Source organism: Hypanus sabinus, chromosome 1 (assembly GCF_030144855.1).
Source record: "Hypanus sabinus isolate sHypSab1 chromosome 1, sHypSab1.hap1, whole genome shotgun sequence".
Lineage (NCBI taxonomy): Eukaryota > Metazoa > Chordata > Chondrichthyes > Myliobatiformes > Dasyatidae > Hypanus > Hypanus sabinus.
The window spans coordinates 206,796,883-206,817,254 of NC_082706.1; the positions used below are offsets into that span (position 1 = coordinate 206,796,883).

The 20,372-nt window shown below is 43.5% G+C and overlaps 1 protein-coding gene across 2 annotated transcripts in view; it reads left to right on the forward strand.

Moving 5' to 3' along the window:
- The window catches only part of sdha (succinate dehydrogenase complex, subunit A, flavoprotein (Fp)), a 51,671-nt gene extending 34,187 nt beyond the window's left edge, over positions 1-17,484 (forward strand). For both annotated transcript variants that reach the window (XM_059984692.1, XM_059984682.1), the window contains exons 11-15: positions 1,690-1,808; positions 4,283-4,394; positions 6,416-6,546; positions 9,006-9,119; positions 16,931-17,484. In XM_059984692.1, the coding sequence (XP_059840675.1) occupies positions 1,690-1,808; positions 4,283-4,394; positions 6,416-6,546; positions 9,006-9,119; positions 16,931-17,017 (563 nt within the window). In that variant the 3' untranslated portion in view covers positions 17,018-17,484. The remainder of the gene's footprint in view (positions 1-1,689; positions 1,809-4,282; positions 4,395-6,415; positions 6,547-9,005; positions 9,120-16,930) is intronic.
- The last annotated feature ends 2,888 nt before the right edge of the window (positions 17,485-20,372 follow it).

The following is a 20,372-nucleotide window of genomic DNA, read 5'->3' on the forward strand; positions in this document are numbered from 1 at the left end:
TTCATTCCTGCCCTCTCAGTTTCACCTATCACTTTGTGTTTCTCTCTGCCCTCTCCCACTCCTCAGCTTTCTTTCTCCAGTCCTGTCGAAGGGCGTCAGCCTGAAACATCAATTCTACTTTTTTCCATAGATGCTGCCTGGCCTGCTGAGTTCCCCCGAAATTTTGTGTGTATTGTTCAGATTTTCCAGCATCTGCAGATTCTCTGCCTCTTGGCACCTCGTACGTCTCTAACAACATAGACTGAGTGGACAGGCAGAGACATTTTCCCAGAGTAGAAATGGTTAATACCAGGGGATAGAGAATTAAAATTGGAATTTTGAACCTTGGGTTTATGGTAACTATTTTTCATACTGTCTGAGAACCCGGGTTCTAAGTTTTCGTATTGGAATCCAATGTTGTTGAGGTAACAGTGTGGAATGGGCCCAATGAGCCACCACACTGCCCAGCAATGCCCCAATTTAATCCTAACCTAATCACGGGACAAGTTACAACAACCAATCAACTTACTAACCAGTGTGTCTTTGGACTGTGGGAGAAAGCCGGAGCTCCCATGTGGTCACGGAAAGAACATACAAAACTCCTTACAGGCAGCAGAACCCGGTCAGCTGTGCTGTAAAGCATTGTCCTGACCACTACACTACCATGAAACAAATAAGCAAGTTCCATTGTCTGCCTCCCACCCAGCCAATTCCTCTCTTCCTCCTATTCTTCCCCACCAATAGTTAACAGGATTTCTTGGTACTGTACATTTTATTAAAGTCCCAATCAGAGCATGTATTGCAATATCCAATGTTAGGACAACTTTATAACTTTTGTTAAATAGCAAGTGAGCTTTGTTACTTATTGTCTTTCATATCCCTGAATTCTTCTTAGTGTGTCACATCTTAAGTACGTTCACTGTTACACAGCAGCCAACATTCCTTCACCAAGGACCACATTAAAGGACAAAGTCCAAAGTAAATTTATTATCAAAGTACATATTTGTCACCATATACAACCCTGAGATTCATTTTCTTACAGGCATTCACACCAGAACAAAGAAATATTACAGAATCAATGAAAAATACATACAAAGACTGACAAACTACCAAAGGCAAAAGGCAAACTGTGCAAATACAAAAAAAATCAGGCCATGTAATGTTAATTGATGGATCCAACCATTAAGTATACTTTTACCTCCCCGCCCCACTAATCTTCCTCCCTCTGGTGTCTTCCCCCTCCTTTCCAGTCCTGAAGAAGGATCTTAGCCTGAAACATCAACTTTTTATTCATTTCCATAGTTTCTGCCTGACCTGCTGAGTTTCTCCAGCATTTTGTGTGAGTTGCTTTGGATTTCCAGCATTTGCAGACTTTCTCATGTTTATGTTATTAAGAGAACTCCCTGCATTTCATATAGTGTTATAAGCTGGAAAGCAATTCATCATTACAGACTAAGTTCCACGTTGGTAGGGTATGATCACACAACTTTCTGACACTTGATGTAAGGATGCTTACTATATTGTTTCATGTTTTGTGTTTTTTTTTTTGTTTTTCAGTGCTCTTTCTACATGCTAGATCTTGGGGAGATAATAGCTACAACAATACTGTTCTTCTTTGTGGAAGAATTACTATCAACTGAATAGAATTTGCTTCTTTTTAAGATAATTTCTTTGTATCTGAAGTGCTATTCTTTCTTGCTGCAAACCCAGGAGAAGCTCTTGCACCAATTGATCCAAATGCCGGGGAGGAGTCAGTGGCGAACCTGGACAGAATGCGGTTTGCTGACGGAAGCACTCGCACATCTGAGCTCCGTCTGAACATGCAGAAGGTGAGGAACGGGGCAGCTTTCGGAAATTACTCAGTCAATATATTTCGAAGCTTTTGTATAGTATGGGGTAATTGAAGTTACTGTTGAAAATAGGGGCGCCAGTGTTTAAAAGGCTTTCCGTGATTCAGCTCAGCTGGTGGCTATTTAGTGCAAATATTAATGAATATTCCTATTAAAACCATTAAAGATCGGCAGCACTTTGGGATTGATGGTTCCTCCTGCCTATAACTTGGGGTGATGGAATATCTATGGGAAGATGCAAAACATGGTCAGAAATATTCAGCATGGACTAGATGGGCCAAAGGGTCTGTTTTTGTGCTGCAGTTCTGTATGACTCCATGCGCGATGAATGCTTCTAGGCTGAATCGTACAACAGTAGCAATGTGTTCCTTACAGGGTGGTATGGTAAGGTGGTGCTTGCTTAGCCTAACAACTTACAGCACCAGCAGTTCAGATTCAGTTCCTGCTGCTGTCTGTAAGGAGTTTGTTTGTTAGCCCTGTGACCGTGTGGATTTCCTCCAGGTGCTCCAGTTCCCCCCGCGTCCCAAAGACGTACAGGTGAGGGTCAGTAAGTTGTGGGGATTCTACGTCGGTGCCAAAAGCACGGCAACACTCGCAGGCTGCCCTCGGCACATCCTCAGATTGTGTTGGTCATTGACACAAATGACATTTCACAGTATGTTTTGATGTATGTGTGACAAATAAAGCTAATCTTTAATCTTCTCAAGGTTGTCCATAATGCTGAGTGGCTTCTTTGCCCCATCAGTGTATTTCTAATGACGCAGGGTAGGCCACGGATATACACTCAGTGGCCACTTTATTAGGTACACCTGTTCACCTCATTAGTGCGAATCATGTGGCAGCAACTCAATGCAGGCATCGTCAAGAGGTTCAATTGTTCAGGCAAAACATCAGAATGGAAAAAAAATGTGATCTAAGTGACAGATCTGAAAGAGGATCTCAGCCTGAAATATCGGCTGTTTACTCTTTTCCAGAAATGCTGCCTGGCCTGCTGAGTTCCTCCAGATTTTCTCTTGTTTGTGACCATGGAATGATTGTGTCAGACGTGACAGTTTGAGTACCTCAGAAACTGCTGATCTCCTGAGATTTTCGTGCACAACAGTCTCTATAGAGTTTACAGAGAATGGTGCAAATAACAAAAAACATTCAATGAGCGGAAGTTCTGTGAGTGAGAGCCGCCTTGTTAATGAGAGAGATCAGAGGAGAATGGTCAGACTGTTTCAATCTGACAGGAAGGCGACAATGTAAACAGCAATGTAAAAAGTGTTTTAAAGTGTGTGCAGTGCAGTGGCGGGGTAATAGATGAGGATGGGATGCTAATTTCTTGGGGGTGGGGAGAAACTTTTAAGATGGTGTGAAGTTTTTATTTTCATAGTGCTTTCTGGAAAGAAGCTGCACTGATGGTAGACTGCAGCCAATGACTTTTTTTGCTGACATGATAGTTCACTATGGCTTTTATATATTGTGAGAGGGTGCTGCAGATTACCAGACAGAAATAGCTGATGCAAAGATGCTCTCTGTGATGACAATGTAGAATTGTAGTATGTGCTACGGAAGATGGAATTCTACAAACTGCTGCAAGAAATGCATTTTCTGCCGAGCCTTTCTGTTAATGAAGGAGATGTGGTTAGGGTTATTACTGATTCTCACCAGAGAAATTAGATACTCTATATTAGCCCTATTGAGCCATTTGAAAACTGTGTACTTAGGTACCTTTTAATCTTCTAAAATGAAGCAAATGGGGTAATTTAGACAATCTAAGCTTGTAACTTAACTATAGGCCTCAATAGTGTTTTGACGTCAAAGCGTGAGAATTGACAGTACACATTTGTAATCTGTATCGCAGATGGCAAGCATTAGTCCTTGCTCATACTGCATTCAAAATGGAAATAATCTTCTTGTTACAGGGGACCAAACTGCAATTGCCAGTTTTGCATCAGGGTAGCAAGTTAAAATTCTTTGGCCTCAAAGATCTAAAATCAGTTATATTTTAACATAATATGGTTTTCAGTGGCCTAATTCTGCTCCTATGGTCTAACCCTAACCCTGAGTCTTTCAAATGTGGATGGAAACCGGAGCACCCTGAGGAGACCCATGCAGTCACAAGGAGAACGTACAAACTCCTTACAGACAGCGGTGGGAATTGAACCACCAATCACTGATGCTGTAAAGCGTTACGCAAACCGCAATGCTATAGGTTTCTTTATGTAGCTTCCCTCACACTGATGCATTCTTCTGAACAAAATGTAGCTACCAAAAGACATTATTGCTAATTAACTTGTATTTCATCTTTCGAATTAAACCTTTGCCAGCTTGCCTGCTTTAGCAGTGTGTTAGCTAGTTGATTTAAATTTAATTAGGAAATTAATTGTTTTGAATGGGCTATAAAATGTCTTGATGCTGATTAGGGATGTACGGAAGATTAATGTTCACTTAATTCCTACCTTCTCCAGTGCATGCAAAGTCACGCAGCAGTGTTCCGCACAGGGTCAGTGCTTAAGGAAGGCTGTGACAAGCTGAGTGATCTATACAATTGCTTGAGTGACATCAAGACATTTGACAGAGGTAAATATATTTCCTAACATAGAAATAAAGGATGTCGGAAATAGACAGCAGATTGGGTAACATTTGTGGAGAGAGAAATACAGTTCAGATCATTGTCATTTGTAACAAAAGGTTCATGACTTCCTTGATTAATTTATTTATAAGGCTTTGAGACTTTATAAGATATTGGTCAGCAGTTTTTGGGCTAATGGCATTTGAAAGGGACTAGAAGAGGTTCAAGAGAATGAGCTTGGAAATGAAAGGGTTAACATATGAGTGTTTGAAGACTCTGGGCTGGTACTCGCTGGAGTTTAGAAGAATGACAGGGGACCTTGGTGAAACCTATCGAATGTTGAAAGGCCTAGACAGAATGGATGTGAAGAGCATGTTTCTGATACTGGGAGGGTCTTGGACCAGTGGGCACAGACTCAGACTCAGAGTACAAAGAGATCCCTTTAGAACAGAGATGCGGAGGAATTTCTTTAGCCAGAGACTGGTAAATATGTGGAATTCATTGCCACAGATGGCTGTGGTGGCCATGTCATTGGGTGTATTTAAAGTGGATGTTGACAGGTTCTTGATTAATCAGGGAATCAGAGGTCTTAGGGAGAAGGCAGAGAAATGGGGTCGAGAAAAATAATAAATCAGCCTTGATGAAATGGCAGAGCAGATTCAAAGGGCTGAAAGGCCGAATTTTGCTCCCATCTGCCACAAGCAGGACTTTCTGGTGGCAAGTATTTCAATTCCAATTCCCATTCATGTTCCGAAGTGCTGATCCGTGGTTCCTCTTGTGCCAAGATGAGGCCACCCTCCAAATGGAGGAGTAACACCTTATAATCCATCTGGGTACCCTCCAACCTGATAGCATGAATATCGATTTCTCCTTCTGATAAACAGATTCCCCTCCCCCCAATTCCCCACTCTGATCTTTTACTTCTCACCTGCCTATTACTTCCCCCTGAGTCCCCTTCTGTTTCCCTTTCTGCTATGATCCACTCTCCTATCAGATTCTTCCTTCTCCAGTCCTTGACCTGTCCCACACACTTGGCTTCATCTATCACTTTCCAGCTACCCTCTTTCCCTCCCCCCACCCCATTTTTTTTATTCTGGCATCATTCCCCTTCCTTCTCAGTCCTGAAGGTCTCGGCCTGAAAAGTCAACTGAAGAGACCAGTATTATATGGGGAGGCCAGTAGGGTGGAAATAGAGGATCTGAGCGGTTCTGTGTTCTTCTTACAAGCATAGAACATAGAATAGTACAGCACATTACAGGCCCTTCGGCCCACAATGTTGTGCCGACCCTCAAACCCTGCCTCCCATATAACCCCCCACCTTAAATTCCTCCATGTACCTGTCTAGTAGTCTCTTAAATTTCACTAGTGTATCTGCCTCCACCACTGACTCAAGCAGTGCATTCCACGCACCAACCACTCTCTGAGTGAGAAACCTTCCTCTAATATCCCCCTTGAACTTCCCTCCCCTTACCTTAAAGCCATGTCCTCTTGTGCTGAGCAGTGGTGCCCTGGGGAAGAGGTGCTGGCTGTCCACTCTGTCTATTCCTCTTAATATCTTGTACAGCTCTGTTGTGTCTCCTCTCGTCCTCCTTCTCTCCAGAGAGTAAAGCCCTAGCTCTCTTAATCTCTGATCATAATCCATACTCTCTAAACCAGGAATCATCCTGGTAAATCTCGTCTGTACCCTTTCAAGCATATCCTTGCTCTAAGTTTTAAGAGGAGAAGGGTTTCAAGTAGAGATGCAAGAAAGGTCAGATGTGGTTAAGAAGGTTGTCAGTTACGATAGAGGTAAACCAGCAGTTCATGAAGAAAGATCTTTCTTCAAGGCATCAATGTTATCTGTGATCATCAGAACAGTTAGGACTATTCCAGAGGAACTGGGTGAATGAAACAGGGTGGGATCTTCTTTGATTCTGGTTATGAGCAGTTTAGTGGTAAGGATCTTGTGATTAATAAGCACAATACTTGTTTCAAATGTGCTGAGTGGTCAGTAAACTGTGTTTAATGAGAGCTATGCTGTTTGTTTCAGGTATCGTTTGGAATTCTGACCTGATTGAGACCTTGGAGCTGCAAAACTTGATGCTGTGTGCCTTGCAGACGATCTACGGTGCAGAGGCTCGCAAGGAAAGCAGAGGAGCACATGCTCGGGAGGACTTCAAGGTTAGAGTCATCTGACAGTCTGATGGGATCAAACAACATAACTCTCTTGCATCTCACATCGGAGCTGGGCGCTGAATCTTTATTGCATCAAAAGTGTCTAAAAGATATCCATGAAGTACAGAAAATACCATGGATAATCAGCAGATCGGATAGCAGTTTCCAATGAAGGGTCATTGGCCAGAAACATTAATTAGACTCGTAGAATACTACATCATAGTAACAGGCCCTTCAGTCCATCTAGTCCATTTCAGCTATTATTCTGCCCAGACCCATCAACCTTCACTTGGACCAAAGCCTTCCATATCCTCCTTCTCTTGAGTGTTCAAAGGTACAATTTAATGCTTTTTCTTCGCAACCATCCACAAAAACAGAGGAATATCCCAAGAATGAGTGACAGTTACATGTTAGAACCCCAAAGTCCTCTCCCCAGCTCCCCCTCCGTGCGTAAGCAGCAGCGAGCAACAACCCCCCCCTCCCCCCACTGGCAAAAATAAAGTGTGAGCAAAATAATAGCAAAGACTTGCAGTTACCCCAAAGACGACATTGTTCACCCGATAATTCGACATGCTGCAGGCTCTCTCTCTCTCTCCTAATAAGGGAGAAAGAGGTGACTCCATTTTCCAATGAGCGGGGAGACATAACAAACAACTCGCTGGTTTACGATGTTAAGAGTCTGTTACGTCGCTTCTTTCTAGCTCTGTGCCTGAAGATCGCAAGGATCCCGGGTCCACAGGCACAGAGCAGATGTTCCGAGTTCCCCAACGACACACAGGTCTCCTGTGATGACACTGACCCTTGATCCGCCCGTCTCCAGTTCCTTGAGATCCCAGGCTTCAGAATCCGAGCCGAAATCTTAGGCCAAGCCTTTGGCATGCCAAACAACGGCTGATCGTGGAACCCCGAGAGCGGGTCCCATTCCCGCAAAGAATCATAGTTGACGTGTAACTCCAGGTCAGGGTCTTCAAAAGAAAGCCAAAAGGGAAAAATAGAGATATTAAAGATGGAAATGGAACTGTTTTCGAAGATGCAAGCGAAGGAGTTGCTGTTGGTTACTTAGCTCCACCTCCTAACATTGAATGTTGCAGTTGAAATTGCACCATTTCCACTGACAGCTCATTCCACACTCTCCCCACCTTCCTGTTCCCTTTAAACATTTCATCTTTCATCTTAACCTATGACCTCTTACTCCAGTCCACACAGAAGATGCCCAATCTGTGAAGCAGATTCAGATTCATTTGTTTATACAAAAAATTCATCATTTGTGTTAACAGCCAACGGACTCAAGGATGTGCTGGGGCACATGCAAGTATCACCACAACAACAGATAAACAAGACTCCATCCTCCCTCCCAGCCATTCATTCACTCACTCACTCACTCATATACACAGACACATCTCCAACCCCAGGACAGGCCTCCTATCACCACTTGGCCATGGACTTGCATATTTTCAACATCTGCAATTTTTTTCCTTACCATTAAAATCTACCCTCTGTGAATAATGTTATGAATGTTGAGAACATTTATTGACCTTTCAAATAATTTCCCCTAATTTAATCATTGAATTTTAATTAATCTTTTTAGCTTCATTTCCTGGCCTCAGAATAGAATATCTTGTCAGAACCAGGGAAGCTCAGTTATTCACTTTAGTGAGATGCCTGTGGGGCGCTTAGAGTAGGTAGGCAGTGGGGGGTCGTTAAAGTATGAGGAGTTGTTTGATAGTTCTGGCCCTTTACTTACTGGAGTTTAGAAGAATGCAGGGGATCTCAGTGAAAGCTATTGAATCTTGAAAGGCCAAGATAGTGGATGTTTCCTAGTCTAGAACCAGAGAGCACAGCCTCAGAGTAGAGGGACATCTATTTAGAAGAGAGGAGGGAAAATTTCTTTAGCCAAAGGGTAGTAATGGCTGTGCAGGCCAAGTCATTGGGTATATTTAAGGCAGAGATTGACAGGTTCTTGATTAATCAGTGCATCGAAGGTTGTGGAGAGAAGGCAGGAGAATGGAATTGAGAGGGATAATGTATTAGCCATGATGGAATGGAGAAGCAGACTCGATTTTGAATAGCCTAATTCTGTCTATATGTCTTATGGTCTTATAATTTTAAGGTGATTAGAGGAAGGTATAGAGGAGGTAAGTTGTTTTTTTTTACAGAACGTGTTGGGTGTGTGGAATGCATTGTCAGAAGTGGTTGAAGAGGCAGATACATTTGGGACATTTAAGAAGCTCTTAGAAAGCCATATGGATGATGGAAAAGTGGCAGGCCATCTGGGAAAGAAGAGTTAGATTGATCTTGGAGCAGGTTAAAAGGTTGGCACAACATCTTGAGCTGATGGGCCTGTACTGTCCAGAAGGCTTCTGTGTTCTATGAAATTGAAAGGGCTGGGAATGATTCTCCGTGGGGCCATCTGAAATGTGCAATGATATAATTTGGGACTTCCTCATTTCATTTGTCTCTTTCAGCTGAGAATTGATGAATATGACTTTTCAAAACCATTGCAAGGTCAAGAAAAGAAACCATTCAGCGAACATTGGCGGAAACACACTCTCTCCTCTATGGATCCAAAGACTGGGAAGGTGAGGATCTTTGATTAGTGTACACAGACAGATTCCTAGGGTACAGACTGAGATAAGTATCATCCCATCTGAATAAAGCATTCTTTTGAATGATTAAATGGTTAGTTTTACAAAATTCTACAGGCATTAGATATTTTGAATTGCTGGTCATGCAAAGTAGGAAATTACAGTTACTCTAATTGTGACTTCCAACTGGTAAAGTTAGTTGTCAGTAAACCATGGGTGCTTTGCAGAAAGACACCCAAATAGAACTTACTGAATTACAACATCTCGATGGAAAACTCATGTTCTATTTAACATCTGTTGACATTCAATGGAAAAATTAGAAATCACCCATTGATTAGCTTCCGCAGATTTGGTCTGTGGTCAGGGGCAGGAGGTTTTGACTGCCAGAAAGGCGGGTAGTGGGATCTAAGCAACTGTGCTGGAGGAGCCTCAGATCTTGAGCTTGTTCAACAGGTCCGAGATTCTTGCTCTTGTGTGGATGAGAGTGGGGGCTCTAGGAAAGATGAGCAACCTAACTGTGGCACCGTAGTTCAGGGAGCCATTCAAGAGGCGGAAGAGAAGAGAAATGTAGTAGTAAAGGCAATAGACTTTCATGAGGATAGAGCGTCCCAAAGGCCGTGTGGCCTGCTTGGTGCCGAAGTTCGGGACATCTTATTGACATCAAGGCAGGATTTGACCGAGTATGGCATCAAGGCGCCCTAGCTAAAATGGAATCAGTGGGAATCACAGGGAAAAACCGCCGCTGGTTGGAATTATACCTGTCACAAAGGAAGATTGTTGTGGTGGTTGGAGGTCAATCATTTCATCCTCAGAATGTCACTGCAGCAGTTCCTCAGAGAAGTAGCTTAGGACCACCATCTTCAGCTGCTTCATCAATGACCTTCCTTCTGTCAGAAGGTCAGAAGTGGGGATGTTCATAGATGACTGCACAATGTTCTGCACTATACGTGACTCCTCAGATAGTGAAGCAGTTCATACCCAAAGGCAGCAGGACCTGGACAGTATCCAGGCTTGAGTGACAAGTGGCAAGTAACATATGAGCCACAGAAGTGCCAGGCAATGGCTATCTCCAACAAGAGAGCTCCTAATCATCATCCCTTGACATTCAGTGGCATCAACGTCCTGCGGGTTACCATTGACAGAAACTGAACTGATCTAATCATATAAACACCGTGGCTAACAGAACAGGTCAAAGGCTAGGAATCCTGTGGTGTGTAACTCACCTTCTGACTCCCAAAAGCCTGTCCGCCATCTACAAGGCTCAGGTCAGGAGTGTAATGGAATACTCGCCACTCACCTGGAAGAGTACAGCTCTATCAACACTAAGAAGCTTGACACCATCCAGTCCAAGGTAACCCACTTGACTGGTAACCCTTCCACAAACATCCAGTCCCTCCACCATCAACGGACAGTTGCAGCAGTGTGCACTATCTATGAGATGCACTGCAACAAGATACCAAAGTTCCTCAGGCAGCACAGCCACTACCATCCAGAGCAGATACCTGGAAACACCATCTCTTGGAAATCCCCCTCTAAGTCACTCACCATCCTGATTTGGAAATGTATTGCCGTTCTTTCATTGTCGCTGGGTCAAAATCATGGAATTTCCTCCCTAACAGCACTGTGGCTGTACCTACGCCTCAGGGACTGTAGCAGATCAAAAAGGCAGCTCATCACCTTCTCAAGGGCAACTAGGGATGGGCAAAAAACGATGACTTAGCTGGCAATTCCCACATCCCGTAAATGAATAAATAAAAGTAAAATAAAAACCTGCAGAGGAATTTGCAGAGAGAAGGGAAAGATGCAGTTGTTGTGGTCCATGTGGGTACAAACGACATATGTAGAATGAGGAAAGAGGTTCTGCTGAGGGAATTTCAGCAGCTCGGGACTAAATTAAAAAGCAGAACCAAAAAAGGTGGTAATTTCTGGATCACTAGCTGAGCCACGAGCAAATTGGCACAGGGTCAAGAAGATTAGAGCGTTAAATGCGTGTCTCAAGGATTGGTGTGGGAGAAGTGGGTTTGAATTCATGGGAAATTGTCACCAGTATTGGGAAAGGAGGGAGCTGTACCAATGGGACAGGCTCCACCTGAACTATGATGGGACCTGGCAAATCACATAACTAGGATAGGACTTTAAATAAATAGCAGGGTGGTGAGTTTAACAGATTGGAGAAGTGTGGATAAAGATAAAGTAAAAGCAAAAGATAAAAAGGGGAAAGTAAGAGTGGAGAGAAGAAAAGTCAAGTGCAAAAGGGAAAAACATTACAAGATATTTAAAACACAATGAGTGTAAGGGCACTTTATCTGAATGCCTGTAGTATTCAGAACAAGGTCAGTGAAATTGTGGCACAAACCAGTACAGAGGTATGATTTAGTGCCCATTACAGAAACGTGGTTGCAGGGTGGAGAGCATTGGGATTTAAATAGCCAAGAATATCAGGTTGTACAGAAGGATAGCAGGAAGGTAAGGGAGGTGGGGTAGTGCTCTGAATTAAAGATGAGATCAGGGCGACAGAGACGATCTAAGGAGCAGAATGTTGAATCCATCTGGGTAGAGATTAAGAATAGTAAAAGGAAAAACTCAAGAGATTAGGAATAGTAAAGGGAAAAACTCACTGGTGGGAGTTGTCTATCAGCCACTGAATAATAACAGTACAGTGGCACAGGTAATAAACAGAAATATCTGAGGCATGTAAGAATGGAACAGCAGTTATCATGGGGGATTTTAACATGCACATAGATTGGGTGAATCAAGTTGGTCGAGGCTGTCGTGAGGAGGACTTCATAGAATGCATTTGTGATGGCTTTCTTGAACAGCATGTTACTGAACCTACAAGGGAACGTGCTACCTTAGATCTGGTCCTGTGTAATGAGACAGATAAATTTAGTGATATTGTAGTTAGGAATCCTCTTGGAAAGAGTGATCACAGTATGATTGAGTTTCTTGTTAAAATGGAGGGTGCAATAGTTTGATCTAAAGCCAGTGTATTAAACAATGGAGACTACAATGGGATGAAGGACAGTTTGGCTAATGTGTACTGGGAACACTTGGTGGGATGGTTGAGGAACTATAGGCTGGTTAGTTTAACATCTGTAGTTGGGAAAGTGCTTGAAGATGTCATTAAAGAAGAAATAGCGAGGCTTCAGGAAAGAAATGGATCCATCAGGCAGATGCAGCATGGATTCAGCAAAGGCAGGTCCTGTTTGACAAACTTACTGGGCTTCCTTGAGGATAAAGGAGAACAGCTGGATGTTATTTACTTGGATTTCCAGAAGTTGTTCGATAAGGCGCCACATAATGACTATCCATAAGATAAGAATGCATAGATAGAGGATTGGTTAACTAATAGAAAGCAGAGTTGGGATACATGGGTGTTACTCTGGTTGGCAATCAGTGATGAGCGGTGTGCCACTGGGGTCGGTGCTGGGCCAGCAACTGTTCATGATATACATTAGTGATCTGGAAGAGGGGACCAAGTGTAGTGTATCTAAGTTTGCTGATGATACTAAACTGAGTAGAAAAACAAACTGTGCAGAAGAGACAGGGAGTCTGCAGAGAGGTATAGCTAGGCTAAGTGAGCGGGCAAGGGTCTGACAGATGGAATGCAATGTTGGTAAATGTGAGGTCTTCCACTTTGGAAGAAAAAATGAAAGAGCAGATTATTTATATGGTAAAAGACTGCAGCATGCTGCTGTGCGGAACTTGGGAGTGCTTGTGCACGACTCACAAAAAGTTGGTTTGCAGGTGCAGCAGGCTATCAAGAAGGCGAATGGAATGTTGACCTTCGTTGCTAAAGGGATCGGATTTAAGAGCGGGTAGATTATGCTGCAAGTGTACAGGGTACTGGTGAGGCCTCACCTGGAGTACTGTGTGCAGTTCTTTTCTCCTTACTTGAGGAAGGATATACTGGCTTTGGAGGCGGTGCAGAGGAGGTACACCAGGTTGATTCCAGAGAGGAATTTCCCACCTAAGGAAACATCCTCTCCACATCCACCCTATCTAAGCCTTTCAATATTCAATAGATTGCAATGAGCTCATTCTTCTGAATTCCAATGAGTACAGGCCCAGATCCATCAATTGCTCCTCATATGACAAGCTTTACAATCATGGAACCATTTTCGTGAACATTCTTCAAACTCTCTCCAATGTCAGCATATCCTTTCTTAGAAAAGGAGCCCAAAACTACTCATAATGCGCAGTGAAGTCTCTCACCAGTGCTTTATACAGCCCCAGCATTATATTTTGTAGGTGGGTTCTCTTGCTGTTTCTGTAGCCATTATTTTATCAGTTGAGAGGATGTTGATTCTATATGTAAAAATGGCTCTTGACGCCCTTTCTATGGTTGAGGGCTGCCACACATAGCCAGAACTTAAAAAAATATCTTGCAGAATATCAACATGCAATATGATAAGAGACTCAGATTGAGTGGACAGCCAGGAGCTTTTTCCCAGGGTTGCAATGGCTAACACCAAGGGGCATCATTTTAAGGTGATTGGAAGAAAGTAATGGGGGGATGTCAGAGTGGTGAGTGTGTGGAATATGCTGCCAGAGGTGGTGGTAGAGGCAGCTACATTAGGGTTATTTAAGAGACTTGTAGTCACATTGATATAGTGAAATGGAGGGTTATGTGGGATGGCTGGGTTCTTAGAGTAGGATAAAAGACAACACAATGTCATAGGCCAAAGGACCTATACTGTACTATGGTGTTCTATGAATACTTCATGGTTATTCCTAACCTGGGTCTGTAGGACTTACAATAAAACATAGTAAAGAGCATGGAAAACCTATGGCGCAGTACAGGCCCTTCGACCCACAATGCTGTGCCGAACATTTACTTACTTTAGAAGTTACCTGGGGTTACCCATAGCCCTCTATTTTTCTGAGCTCTATGGAGTCTCTTAAAAGACCCTATTGTATGCGCCTCCACCACCGTCACCAGCAGCCCATTCCACGCACTCAGCACTCTCTGTGTTCAGAAAGGGTTGTGAATTTCTCTCATTATAACCTGCCTGCTGACCCAGCAGAATAACTTGCTCAGCACAGACTTGTGCAGGTAGAGATTCTGATTAAATCGGCTATCTGAAATGGTGTTTTAAATTGGACTCTGCATGGGATGACTTTAATACATTAATTAGGAGCATGTGCTTAGGATCAGAGGTGAAAAGACAAAACACTAAACTACAGGCATTCCAGTGAGTCAGCTTTCACATAGTTACCCCATTATGTATGGACCATGGGTTTTCAAATTTAGATCTCATCAGATTCAAAGTCAGGTAAATAAACGTTCCTTTGTTATTGACTTAGCACCATTTTCTGAATTCCTATTTTCCTTTAGTTTTACTTTAGACTTTAAGACCAGAGGACATAGGAGCAGAATTAGACTGCTCCACCATTTGATCATGGCTGATTTATTGTCCTCTTACGCCTGTTCTCTTGCCTTCTCCCTGTAACCTGTGATGCTCTGGCTAATCTGCTTTAGATTTTCCCAGTGACCTGACCTCCACAGCCATCTGTGACAATGATTCCACAGATTCACCACTCTCTAGCTAAAGAAATTCCTCCTCACCAATGTTCTAAATAGATGTCCCTCAATTCTGAGGTTCTGCCCTCTTGTCCTAGACTCCCCCACTTTAGGAAAAATTTGCTCCATGTCCACTTTATATAGACCTTTCAATATTTGATAATTTTCAATGATTCTACCAACCCCCCCCCCCCCCCCATTTTCTTCTAAACTCCAGCAAGTGCTAGCCTAGAGCCATCAAACACTCCTCTACATTTGCCCTGTCATTCCTGGAATCATTCTCATGAACCTCCTCTGAACCCTCGCCAATCCCAGCACATCTTTTCTTGCTCACAGTAGTCCAAGTGTGTCCGACCAATGCCTTGTAAAGCCTCAGCATTACATCCTTGCTTTTATATTCAAGTCCTCTCAGTGCTAGCATTGCACTTTCCATCCTTACCACCGACTTCATCTGCAAGTTATCTTTTAGGGAATCCTGCACAAGGACTCCCAAGTCCCTTTGCACTTAAGATTTTTGAATATTCTCCCCATTTAGAAAATAGTTTGTCTTTATTCCTTCTACCAAAGTGCATGACCATACACTTCCCCACACTTTATTCCATCTGCCACTTCTTTGTCCATTCTCCCAATCTGTCTGTCCTTCTGCAGATCCCTGCTTCCTCAATGCTACCTGCACCTCCAACTACTTTTGTATCGTCTGCAAAATTTACCGCAAAGCCAAACTCTCTCTCTCTGCACTAATCCTAACCTCACCATCAAACCCGCAGAAAAGGTGGGGGGGGGGAGTGCTGCAGTAGTCTGGCGGTCTGACTCCATTCTCCAAATCATTTACACATAACATGAAAAGAATTGGCCCCAACACCAACCCCTGTGGAACACCACTAGTCACTGGCAGCTAACGAGAAAAGGCACCTTTTAATCCCACTCTTTACCTCCTACTAGTCAGCAAATTTTCTATCCATGTTAGGATCTTCCCTATAGTACCATGGGTGCTTAACTTCTTAAACAGCCTCATATGTGGCAACTTGTTAGAGGCCTTCTGAAAAGACAGGTAAACAACATCCACTGACTCCTTGTCTAACCTGCCTGTTAGTTCCTCAGTGATTTCTAACAGATTTGTCAGACAAGTTTTCCCCTGAAGGACTTCAGCCTGTTTTATCACGTGCCTCTAATGATCCTGAAACCTCCTGAAGAAGGGTCTTGGCCTGAAATGTCGACTGTTTACCCTTTTCCATTGATGCTGCCTGGTCTGCTGAGATTGCCAGCATTATGTGTGTGATGCCTTAATAATGGACTCTTAACATGTTGCCAAGTCCTGAAGTCAGACTAACTGACATGAGGACTCTTAAGTCTCCTTGCACCTTTGAGTTTTAAATATTCTCTTCCTTTAAAAAGTAGTCTACACCATTATTCCTTCTACCAAAATGTCTGACCATACACATCCCTACACTATATTCCAACTGCCTCTTTGCCCATTCTCCCAATCTGCCTAATTTCTCTTATTTTCTCTTCAGATTCTGATCTCTTCTTCCAACTCAAATCAATAAAAAATCTGGCCTAGCAGCACTTTTGAATTCCTATTCTCCTTTAGTTTTGTAGCTACATAAGTGTTACAAAGCCTACGTCATACTCGTCAAGTCGATATTGGAGGGTGTCTGGATTATTGTTTGATTGACTTGGACACTATACCTACATCTGTAGATATTGTGCATTGTGTGCAGTTTTGGTCACCTAATTACAAGAAGGATAATAATGAGGTTGAAAGAGTACAGAGAAGGTTTACAAGGATGTTGCCGGGACTTGAGAAACTGAGTTACAGAGAAAGGTTGAATAGGTTAGGACTTTATTCCCTGGAGTGTAGAAGGATGAGGGGAGATTTGATAGAGGTATATAAAATTATGATGGATATAGATAGAGTGAATGCAAGCAGGCTTTTTCCACTGAGGCTAGGGGAGATAAAAAAAACAGAGGACATGGGTTAAGGGTGAAGGGGGAAAAGTTTAAAGGGAACATTAGGAGGGCTTCTTCACACAGAGTGTGGTGGGGGTGTGGAATGAGCTGCCAGGTGAAGTGGTGAATGTGGGTTCATTTTTAACATTTAAGAAAAACTTGGGACAGGTGCATGGATGAGAGGGGTATGGAGGGATGTGGTGCAGGTCAGTGGGGCTAGGCAGAAAAATGGTTCAGCACAGCCAAGAAGGGCCAAAAGGCCTGTTTCTGTGCTGTAAGGTTCTATGGTTCTATCTGTTCTAAGCAGTCCTGTGCAAATTTGAAATTCTAGGTAACTCTGGACTACAGAGCTGTAATCGATACGACATTGGATGCAGAAGAATGTGCCTCAGTTCCACCAGCAATACGTTCTTATTAGTGCAACTCCATTAGCGTAATAAAATGGCCTACCTTGTTTATGTATTTAATGAATTTGTATGTAAATTGTTTTAGCAAAATATGTTCACTTCTGCACTATTCTGATTTTCTAATTATATCTTGGTGGAGGCTTCATTGTGTGCTCAATTAAAAGCAATGATCTATGTTGTGACATAATGGACCTGTGTTCTGGAAATTGTAAAATTTTATCTCTGAATAATTTTTCTATTGATGAAGTTTCATAATGAATCCAGTTATGTGGGCCACCTTGCTCCATATGCAAGTACAGATGAACCATATCTGTGTAGCAGCCTTTTGAGAGAACAGTGGAGCAATGTTTTATCAATGGCTTGGTTGCTTTATCATTGTAAAAACTAGAACGTCCAAATAAATGTACCGACATCTACATTCTGAATGAAGTAAGGCATTCTGCATTCTGAATAAAGCAAATGAAGTATTTGTATTGTTGATCTGTCTGAGGTATTTTTACTCCGTGGCCACTTTATTCGGTCCAGGACTGGAACCTGGTGTGGTGTTCTGCTGCTGTAGCCCAGCCACATCATGTTGTGCATTCAGAGATGCTCTTCTACGTACCACTGTTGTAATGTGTGGTTAGTCATAGAACATTACAGCACAGAAACATTTACTCTGTGCCAAACCGTTAATCTACTTAGTTCCCTTGACCTGCACCTGGTATAGCCCTCCATACCCTTCCCATCCATGTAGTTTAAATGTCAAAATCAACCTGCATTCACCATTTGCACTGGCAGCTCATTTCACACTCTCACCTTTCACCCTTAACCCCATGACCTCTGGTTGAGGTCCCACCCAACCTCAGTGGAAAAAGCCTGTTTGCATTTACCCGACCTTGTATACCTCAATCAAATCTTCCCTCAATATTCTATGCACTAAGCTAACGTATTCAACTTTTCCTTACAACTCAGGTAATCAGTCCTGGCAACATCCTCGTAAATTGTTTCTACACTCTTTCAACCTTACATCTTTTGTGCAGGTTGGTGACCAAAACTACACACAATACTCCAAATTAGTCTCACCAACATCTTGCAGAGTTTTAACTTGACATCCCAGCTCCTATACTCAAAACGTTGATTTATGAAGGCCACTGTCCCAGAGCTTTCTTTATGAACCCTACAGAACTCAGCAGATCAGGCAGCATCTATGGAAATTAATAAGCGGTGGACATTTTGGGCCAAGGTCAGAGTGAGAAGGCGGGGGGATGGGTGGAAGAAGTACAAAGTGAAACTGGGGGAAGGGGTGAAATAAAGAGCTGGGAAGTTGATTGGTGAAAGAGATAAAGGGCTGGAGGAGGGAGTATCTGATAGGAGAGGGTAGAAGATGGTGGAAGGAGGAGGAACAGAGGGTTGTGGTGGGCAGGTTAGGAGAGGGGGTGGGTAATTATCAGAAGTGAGAAATCAATGTTCAATCCATCAGGTTGGAGACCACAGATGGAATATAAGGTGTTGCTCCTCCAACCTGAGTGTGGCCTCATCACGACAGTAAAAGAGACTGTGAACTGAGACTATGAAATGGGATGAAAAGTGAAATTAAAATGCTGGTTCCTGGGATATCCTGTGAAGACGGTGCAGATGAGAGCTGGAATCAGGGGAGTGGGGGGAGGATGGAGTCTCTGAAACTCGGGCTGACGGTGGGACCTGAGAGACACAGGATTGCAGAGTGGTGGTGGGAGAAGGGGACACTGGGGTTCCAGTGGCAGCACGTAAATCTCGGCCTGGAGGAGCTGTCGGTCAAGGCCCAGGCTGGAGTCGGAGTTGGAGGTTGTACAATAAGCACTTTGGAGGTGTCCAGGGTCGTTGATGGCAGTGGAATCCGAGTTCTGAATCTACTCAGGGTTGTTGAAACCATCAAAGTCTGCAGCAGGTTCAGTGGTCTGCAGACGGGCGATCTTCTGTTTCTTGCTGGACATGGAAAGGTGAAGAACCGGTGATTGAAAGCATAGATGCAGCAGAAGATAAAGTGTCAGAGAGATCCACTGCAGGTGGCGGAGAGAGAATCCCGGAGTTATGGAAGCGACAGGGATATGGGCACCAGATATCTCCTGCGGCGGAAAGTGTGGCACGTAGAACGCAGCAGGAGAAGCAGTCATTCGAATGTGAGTACATGGTGTCCTCAGAGGCTCCCAATGGAGAAGCTTGAAAACGGATCTGGAAGCCAAGTGGCACAAGATGGCAGCGAAGATGTGTTCCCAGGAAGGATATATGGCTGTGGTTGCAGGTGTGGGTGAGCATATGGTCAGAGTCAGAAAGCAGCAGGGATCACAGAGGGGGAGCGGTCAGAACATAAAACGTAGAATAGTACAGCGCATTACAGGCCCTTCGGCCCACAATGTTGTGCTGACCCTCAAACCCTGCCTCCCATATAACCCCTCACCTTAAATTCCTCCATATACCTGTCTAGTAGTCTCTTAAGCTTCACTAGTGTATCTGCCTCCACCACTGACTCAGGCAGTGCATTCCACGCACCAACCACTCTCTGAGTGAAAAACCTTCCTCTAATATCCCCCTTGAACTTCCCTCCCCTTACCTTAAAGCCATGTCCTCTTGTACTGAGCAGTGGTGCCCTGGGGAAGAGGCGCTGGCTGTCCACTTTATCTTTTCCTCAATGTCTTGTATACCTCTATCATGTCTCCTCTCATCCTCCTTCTCTCCAAAGAGTAAAGTCCTAGCTCCCTTAATCTCTGATCATAATCCATACTCTAAACCAGGCAGCATCCTGGTAAATCTCCTCTGTACTTTTTCCAATGCTTCTACATCCTTCCTACAGTGAGGCGACCAGAACTGGACACAGAACTCCCAAGTGTGGCCTAACCAGAGTTTTATAGAGCTGCATCATTACATTGCGACTCTTAAACTCTATCCCTCGACTTATGAAAGCTAACACCCCATAAGCTTTCTTAACTACCCTATCTACCTGTGAGGCAACTTTCAGGGATCTGTGGACATGTACCCCCAGATCCCTCTGCTCCTCCACACTACCAAGTATCCTGCCATTTACTTTGTACTCTGCCTTGGAGTTTGTCCTTCCAAAGTGTACCACCTCACACTTCTCCCAGTTGAACTCGATCTGCCACTTCTTAGCCCACTTCTGCATCCTATCAATGTCTCTCTGCAATCTTCGACAATCCTGTACACTATCTACAACACCACCAACCTTTGTGTCGTCTGCAAACTTGCCAACCCACGCTTCTACCCCCACATGCAGGTCGTTAATAAAAATCACAAAAAGTAGAGGTCACAGAACAGATACTTGTGGGACACCACTAGTCACAACCCTCCAAGCTGAATGTACTCCCTCCATCACATCCCTCTGCCTTCTGC